The 9,105-nt window shown below is 33.8% G+C and overlaps 1 protein-coding gene across 6 annotated transcripts; it reads left to right on the top strand.

Moving 5' to 3' along the window:
* Nucleotides 1-558: 558 nt before the first annotated feature.
* LOC140837293 (probable 1-acyl-sn-glycerol-3-phosphate acyltransferase 4) lies at nt 559-8,688 on the top strand. Of its 6 annotated transcripts, XM_073203417.1 has the most exons (6): nt 570-715; nt 1,084-1,144; nt 1,225-1,302; nt 3,098-3,812; nt 3,990-4,120; nt 8,187-8,688. In XM_073203417.1, exons 4-6 carry the CDS (start codon nt 3,235-3,237, stop codon nt 8,621-8,623), a joined length of 1,146 nt encoding a protein of 381 aa, XP_073059518.1. In that variant the 5' UTR covers nt 570-715; nt 1,084-1,144; nt 1,225-1,302; nt 3,098-3,234; the 3' UTR covers nt 8,624-8,688. The 6 variants fall into 6 exon arrangements, with proteins under 6 accessions (XP_073059516.1, XP_073059518.1, XP_073059519.1 ...); XM_073203418.1 differs by lacking the exon at nt 1,084-1,144 and having other exon boundaries at nt 575-715; XM_073203415.1 differs by lacking the exons at nt 1,084-1,144; nt 1,225-1,302 and having other exon boundaries at nt 559-715.
* Nucleotides 8,689-9,105: the final 417 nt, after the last annotated feature.

Raw genomic sequence — 9,105 nt, 5'->3', positions numbered from 1 at the left:
TTATGAATTCCTAAACCGGGCGCCACAATGAGCATTTGATTAATATTGTCGACATCAACATTTTTTGGTGTGATGATGGCTCTGTGGACCATATCAGTTATAGCTTCCTGCGCACTAAGGTAAATAATTAAAAACAAAATAAAAAGTTTTGTTATAATCAAAATCAAGATTGCGAACATTAAATATACCTACTTTTTTATTTAACTAAATTATAAATTTTATTATATATCAAATTAAAATACACTAATGAAAAAATTAGTTTTAGACAATTTTAAAAAAGAAGGATAAAGATGTAAATTATATTCGCTCTCTTTTTTTAATAAAAACTTCCATTACTCCGGTTTTCCTCATTTTCCCTAATTTTCGTCCCTTAAAAATCGAGGAATCAGATTGGATCGAGAGTTTTAGGTTTTTTGCCGGCCTTTTCACATTTACCTTGATAATATGTATCGTATGCGCTGTCCATTAGTTTACTAAAGGAGCGGACACCTAATGAATTAAGCCGCTCAAGTATCACTCTCCAAGAATATACAAATCACATATTCCATTTTCCTGAAATAATAATAATAATAATAATAATAATCCCAAAACATTATTTTACATATCCGTGATTTCGCTGTTCCATTGGTCCACAATTTTCTGGTTTCTTTAAATAATCATTTGGAATTCTAAGTCGATCCATAAAAACTCGTGTGGATTTGATGCCAAAAAATAGGTAAAATCTCGAATTTTGTTGGGATGAGATTGAATTATCGGCTGCTGCTTTGACTGTGTTAATAAAATAAGTAGTATTAATACAAGCTAGAAAATGAATCGGTTTTTATTTAATTTAATTGGATTTGGATTTGTTGTTGCTTAATTAATGTTCCATAATTTGACAAGAAAGTGTTTGGGGTTATGTAGATTGTTGCTTAGTATGGCACACTTGTGTGGTTTCTGGACTTGTAGATAAATGACGAGTGTGAGAACTTTTCTATGTTGTGTATGGGTTTCGATTTTACGGATTAAGTGATTTTGGAATTCTTGATTTGAGATCCACTTTGGTTGTGGTGATTGTTTATAACATGAGAATTACGATTACAGTTGATTTCAAATGGGGCCGAGATTGATGTTGTTCGAAACCCAAATTTCAGTTATCTTCCTTGTATCAAATAATTCTATCTTGAATTCAAATCCATTTTATTTTGGTACGAGAATTACAGTTGCAATGGATTTAAAATGTAGCAAATGTCTATGGCCTTTGAAGCATTCCCCAAATCAAATGGTTCAATAAAATAGCGCAAGTTTTGTTTGCAAAAAATGGTAAGGATTCCTCTCTGTCTGTCTGTGCTTTTTGTCATGTTTCATTAAATCTGCTCAAAACCTACAATAGCTACCGGCTTCACGTTTCCAATAGAATATTGCTCAAAATGGGTTGCTTTTCTAATACCCATGGCCATGAGAAGTCCTAGGTTAGATGTTAAGATAGAGAACATAACTGCGCCGAATATGATAAATGAACAGATGAGAAAATTAGCTAAACATAGATGTGCAGAATCATGCTTGCTACTTGCTTTTTTGGATATTCTGCTTGCGGATAAGATTCTATATACTTGCGAACTAAGATAAATGGAATTCTCAGATATGATTACATATTCTAAATATGGGTTGTAAGTTTTGTTGTAGGAAATTTAAATTCCATGTGACATGAAAAAAAGTATTTACTTTCGGGCCTTTCCCACCCTCTCCTGGTGTATTGCCAATTGTGTTTGGCCCCAAATTTAATGGTTTTCCTACACAGTTGTCCGGACATAGCATAGAATTTACTGGTTTGGTAATAGATATGTGAACGCCGAGTTTCACTAATATGGTCTGTTACAGATTTGTGAAAGCCTGAGATAGAAACACCTGTCAAAACATCCACATTCATAATCTGGTCACTGTTAAGAAATTCAAACTTTAGTTGGAGGGAAATGAGATGGAGATTAATTGTAGTGCTATGGAAGATTAGTTTTAAATCCGGTGATAGTTAAGTTTCGATGTTGTAATCTCATCAACTTCCGGCAAATATCTATTCCATTTCCATCAACCCGCGCGAGCTTGCGCATTCATTTCCTGGTTCCGTTGCACCGAGAATGTTGTGCAGGAGTTCTTGGTGGCATTAGCTTCATCAATCTGCCAAAGACTAAGTTTAGATATTTGAAGATTTGGTCAAGACTAAGGACACCCTAGCATTTGCTAGATCAAGAAATTTTTTATTTTGATATGATATAGGCCACTCCTCTGTAATTTCGGCATAATCTTGCATCAGATTTTCTTCTTAGGTAGCAGTAGCATCTGCTAGATCTAGAAATTTTTTATTTTGATAAAAAAGTTGCTCGATCATTTGCCCAAATCCACTTTGATTGATGAAAACTGGGATCTATCCATGAATTTTATCGAGTTTTTCTTTTAATTAAGAGTATCGGATTGTATCTTATTGATAAATTTTCTCAATTGAATCAGAAGATTTGATGGGGGCCAAATTTTTATGTATTTCATGTTTCAAATGAAATCACCTTATCTTCAAGGTAATTTTCTTATAAATTGGATATATTTTTGTGGGTTGCTGCTCTTATCCAATTTTAGGTGAAATACTATTAAATTCATTTAAATCTTGTTTTGTTTGGCCGACATTAATGCTTCCCATCCAAAGTCAATATTCGCAGCCCATCCACAACCACCTTGCATCATCGTTTCCCTTCTCCATCCCATAAATGCCCGGCCGCCCCTCCCTTTACAACTACTCTTCTTCTTCTTCTTCTTCTTTTTTTTGGGTTTCGCCTGCTTCTCCTCTTTTACTTCTGGCACGAGTGATGATTTAATATTTTTAACGAGATATTTACATTTGATGTAATTTTTTATTACAATATTTATACGCAGTTCCAACATTAAATGCTGTATTAGTTGAACCGGAGGATATTTCACCTTGTTCAGTGTTAAATGAACTGTCCCAGCATGTTTGTCTGATTGCTACTGTTATGATCATATTTTAAATATCAACCTGATTCTTTCTCGTTATTATAGAAATTATGGCTCGGCAATTTATATCCTCTTTGTTTTTTGTCATTGATCGCAGATACAAGCTTGACGATGTATGAACATTTGCATAGATTTTGACTAGTTCTTTGTTCTCCTACAAGCTTAAGGTGGAAAAATTATCTGAAGGTTACAGATTTTGCTTGTGTTGTGGCCGAAGGTTAAAAAATTCACCAGATGACGATGGAAATTAGCAAGTCCCTCAATTCCGACAAAGGATTAAAGCATTTCCCTTTGACCCCTTTTAGGATTTTTAGGGGTCTTCTGTGTTTAGCAGTTTACATTTCAACTGCGTTTATGTTCTTAGTTTATTTTGTGCCCCCGGCCGCTGTAGTCACACGCCTATTTAGTGTACATTACAGTAGGAAATTAGTAACCTTCCTCTTTGGTCTTTGGCTTGGTCTGTGGCCATTCTTATTTGAAAAGATAAACAAGGTTAAAGTTATATTTTCGGGTGAGAAAGCTCCGTTAGAGAAGAATGTTTTGATTATAGCCAATCACAGAACTGAGGTAGACTGGATGTATCTGTGGAATCTAGCTCTGCGAAAAGGGTGCTTGGGTTACATCAGATATGTTCTCAAGAGCAGTTTGATGAAACTGCCAATCCTTGGCTGGGGATTTCACGTTTTCGAGTTCATTCCAGTGGAGAGAAAGTGGGAGGTTGATGAACAGGTGATGCGCCAAATGCTTTCTACATTTACCAATGGTCAGGATCCACTCTGGCTTGCAGTCTTTCCCGAAGGAACCGATTTTACGTAAAACCTCATCATTCCTTTGTCTTTCAACACATTTCTTCAATGCCCCTTTAGTACGTTCTTTCCGAATTCTATGAAATCAATTGTTTGGGAATCTTCGGGCACCATCTCTTTGTATATTTTCGTGTAAACGTTTGCATCCGGGCTATATAACATTCAACTTGCAATTTTACACAGCGACGAGAAATGCAGAAAAAGTCAAAAGTTTGCTATTGAGAATGGATTACCAGTTCTGAAGAATTTGTTACTACCAAAGACAAGAGGTCTGCATACTTCCTTGGAGATCTTGAGGGGTTCTCTAGATGCAGGTACTGCCCTTCTTTGTACTTTTGGTTAGTAATTTAAAAAGCTTATCCATTTTTCTAGCCAGTGATGTTAATAATCATTCTTGCGTTAGTTATATTAACTCTGCTGTTCGGTTTATTTACACACTCCCAAAAATTTGACTAAATTGAACACCGCCCTTGCCCTCACTTAGATTACCCAACAGAGCATATTCCCTTTTAGCACGTCGTGAAATTATACAAACACTAGTTGTCAAAGGCGCAAGACGCACAAGGGCTCTGGAGCCTAAGGTGCAAAGCGCAAGGTGATCGAGCTTTTCTTGCAGTAAGATTCCCCAATGAAAATAATTAAAAAGTTCAATATCAATATGATCCCAAATGCATGATGCAAGTTGTAGTATAGTGTATAAAAATACGAATATTGTTCCACCGTGACTGAATTACATGAATCTTATTTTCACTCATAGATTCAGCAAACGATACTTCTAATTTATTTGTTAACTACTAGAATTTAATTTAACTAAATAGTCAAAGGTTAAATAAGCAAAGTAAAATGAATATTTAAAATCAAATAGAAAGTGAATTTGTTGGAACTCGGTTCACCTACCCTTCGTTATTTTCAATAATTAATCTTGATTAATGTTCATTACCTTTGACAAGATTCCCTAACTAATCAACACACTTTTCATGCTATGTTGAACTAATTCGACATGATGAATTATTTGTCAACGACGAATTGCATGCACGATCTACGGAATCTTCTAGTTTTTGACCTTTTGGATTATGATTATCAACGTGTATTAAATTTCATATGTCTATGCAAATTGTGAATCAACGGATTATATTACTTGTTCCTAGTGCAACTTATTCTCTCGAACTCACTCGCAATATAAAATATTATCAAAGTTAGCTATACTTCAATAATTCAAGGAAAAACAATAATATAATCAAGAATAAAATACAATTCGATGATTGTATTAGTTCAAACGACCGTTTGAGGTAGGATCCTCTTGAATCCCAACAAAAGACGATTTTAGCTAATAAAATTCATAGTAAAATATGCAACACAATAATTAAATGAATGTTCTTAAACTAAAAATACTAGAATAATCGAAGAACGGAAGACATGCTACTCGAAAATGCCGAATTCTTCAAGTTTACTGGACTCTAGTTCTTTTTTCCTCGTGTACGACTGCTCTCTTTTGCTGATAAAAACTAATATGCCCCCAAAAAACGTACCCTAGGGTTTTGCAATTCCTCTAGGGCGGAAAATTTCTCCCACTCTAGCGCGAGCTCCTTTTCTTGATCAACATAATACTTACAAATAAAAAAAAGTGAATAAAATTTGATCATGACACATAATAGAGCTGATCACAGTAGACTAACTTAAATTAATATACCAAAAATTATGTATGAATGAAACTCGAACGACACATAAAACACGTAAAAATGGCACCTATCACAAGGCGAGGCATTCGCATTACCGAAGCAAGACACATTTTTAATTTTCTAAAAAAATATATTTATCTTAGAATAAATATGTTAAAATATGAAATAATTAAGCACACTGTCACACAGAACAAAAAATAATTAATATTTTCATAGTAACTTGTAATATGATCAAAAAAATTTCAATCATTCAAATAAGTTCATTTTCTTCCATCGAATAATCGGAATCTCCAGACTTTACGCACTTATATTTTTCTTGGTCTTCATCACTTCCTTGATCCATGTTAATTTCTTTTTCATCTTCATCCAAAAAGATATGAAATCGTCTTTTTTTGGTTGTTTTGGTTGTATATGTCATTGTCTCGTTTGAAGAAGGTGAAGCACGAGATCTAAAACCGTAAATCTGTTCACCAACCCCAGACGCACGACCTACGTCATCCCATGTCAAATCATCCTCCCCAAAGAATATATTATTTTCTTCATTATCCAATTTTCCCATCAACCATTCATTGCTATCATCGATATCATCCAATGCAATAAGATCAATTTTGTCACGCAAATCATATCGACGTTTCAATGCCCTTCTATATTTCATGAAGACTGGATCAATCAAATGCTTCTGTGCCAACCTATTTCTTCTTTTCGAGTGAAGCTGCGAAAACTTTAAAATAAATTATTTCTTCATAAATTGTTCATAATAATAATTATAATTAATATGTCAAGACTCAAGAGTCAATTATTCAATGTTAAAATTTAGATACGTACATGCTGAAACATACTCTAGTTCCGCTCACAACCAGAAGCACTGCACGTAAAGTTGAGGATTCTTATTGCAAAATCTTACAATTGTGGGGTCGTAGAACCATAAGCCAACCACCATTCAGTTGTCAAACGAGATTTCCGAAATTTCAAAATTCGAATACTTCAAGTTTCAACAATATGTCATGATCTTAAAATAAAAAAACAAGAATTACCTGGTGATAATTTATTTATTTGTCTAATGGCCATAGAATTGCCAAGAAGTCCATCAGCGATTTTATATTATTGACAAAGAAATAATCAAGTGGACCAACAATATTTGTCTTTTGACTTGAGAAAATAGAAGGGATAGCGGCAGAACTCGCTGTTGAATTAACATTCGTTGTTTCCTTTTTTGTGGGATTGGAAACACATCATATCTTCCAATATTTCTAATTGCTCAGCAAATTCATAAAAATTAGGATTCATGTCTATTTGTTGCTTGACTTTTTTTAAAAAAAATTGTAAACTTGAATTTCAGTTCTAACATGCTAAGGACATTTTGGACATTCTTTATCATATCGATAGCCTCCAGCAAGATGTTGCTTGAGATGAAAAATTCCTCCCTTGAGAATTTTGCCAAAAAAACACTTTAGATGGCATTAGTGTCATTTGGATTGATTCATTTCACATAGTTCAAGCGAGGATCTTTTCGATTCTCCAAATTTTCAGAAGCCGACATTAACCTGAAGAAAAAATTGCAACCATGAATTTGTATATTATATAAGTAGTTCATTATATATATAATAACATAAATTAATAAACAATACAGAAACCAAGCAAAAGCATTACATAGTTAAAATTTAAAACTGAAGTTAAAATAGATTAAAATTTGCAACCATGAAATATGAATATACATGACTCCATGTGCTCGAAATAAATAAATATGAAAAAAATACCTAAAAAATATCTTACTTGATTGTTTGGAACCTTCGGTCTTCAGTGCTTGTTGTCTTCTTCGTTCTTTTGCAACACTCTCTTCTTCTCAGTGTTGGGGCATTGGGTTTCTGGGATTTGGGTTTTTTGTTTTAAACAAATAATTAAAAAAGTTGCATTTTCAAAATGCAACTTCTTTGTTTTTTTTTATTTAAAAAAAATTCACGAAAATCTTGCCCGCGTGAACTTCCAAGACGAGTCCTGGCGCGCACCTGGGCTCGCCTTAGTGAATCGCTGCTCCGGGATGACCCTAGGCGCAAGGTGCTCGCCTGTTGGCGCACGCCTGGGCTACCCTTTGTGAATCGCTTCTCCTGGGACACAGTTGTAGGGTCCTCGCTTGGTAGTGCCTCTCGCCCTCGCCTTTGACAACTATGATATAAACATCCATTGATATCCCAACATACTCATCTGGACCTACTGATGAATGTCTATAAGCAGGTCTAACCTGAGGTGGTATAAAAGAACATACTGAAACCTTTGATCTGTTTTTATGTAACTAGTTAAGATGTAGATAATTTGGTAATTTGATATTTCATCTGGTTCAATCATACAACTTCCACTGAAATTCCAACAAAAACGCTATGTTTTCATTGTCCCTATCAACATTTGGATCAACTAATAACTCATGTGAAATGAAGTTTTATCCTTGGCTCTTATACCAATAATAACATCAAAGCCAAAAAAATTGCCCCTTGCTAGAATCAAAATGTGTCATTTGAGTTGTTGTATGATTTAAAATGTTTGAGTTGCACAATAAAATGACAAAAATGAAGTGATGATGTCACCCATTTCCTAGGAACATGTGTGATTTCTCCGTAGAAGATCATAAAATCGAGTTGACCCGTAAACATGTATTTTATTCAATCTTGTTGCTTCATAACATCATTTTATCACAAAATTTTTGCAGTTTATGACATTACTATCGCGTACAAGAACAATTGTCCTACTTTCTTGGATAATGTGTTTGGCGTGGACCCTTCCGAGGTACACATGCACCTCCGACGGATCCCTCTGGAGGAAATCCCCTCTTCGGAATCAGAGATTGCTGCCTGGTTGATGGATGCGTTTCAACTCAAAGATCAACTGCTCTCTGATTTCATAGTTAATGGTCAATTTCCTAATGAAGGAACCGAAGATGAACTTTCGACACTCGGATGCATGGCCAACTGTGCATCAGTACTCGGTGTTACCGGTATCTTCATTTATCTCACCTTTTATTCGTTCCTTCTGTTTAAAATCTATGTAGGATTATCTTGTGTTTACTTAGCTTTTGCTACTTATTTCAATGTTAGGCCATCTCCTATTTTTTGTTTTGAAGAAAGGTCAAATAAGAAATCATTGTAATAGAATTGTTTAATTCAAACAGAGTACATTTTTCCCACTGTTTTGACATTTTTTTGGGTGCTCCAGTCTCGTCTGTTCCCATTGTAATTTGAATGGTGTCGACTGATTTTTGTCTAAAAGGAAAAGAAGTAATCCAAAAATAATAAATATTTAATTTAAATCTACTAATAAAATAATGTGTGTAACTTTTTATGATTTTTAATATCTTATTTATATATTATTTAATTAATGTTGAGATCTCTATACTAACTAATTTGTAATTAATTTGATAAAATTTATTTAAAACTACAATTTTAATCTCATTTGCTATATTTTTAAATTTATTTTTATCTTTATTTATATTTTTAAATTTTTAGATAGTCTATCACTTTTAACAAAAATAATGAAAAATATATCCATATTTTCGTACCTATATTTTTAATCACTCAGAGATTGCTATACACATCGAGTTTTGAATTGATGATCATGGGAGGCACATTTAT

The sequence above is a fragment of the Primulina eburnea genome, chromosome 7 (assembly GCF_022965805.1).
Source record: "Primulina eburnea isolate SZY01 chromosome 7, ASM2296580v1, whole genome shotgun sequence".
Taxonomy (NCBI): Eukaryota; Viridiplantae; Streptophyta; class Magnoliopsida; order Lamiales; family Gesneriaceae; genus Primulina; species Primulina eburnea.
The sequence above is the reverse complement of the archived record's forward strand: the minus strand, read 5'-3'. Positions and strand labels throughout refer to the sequence as shown.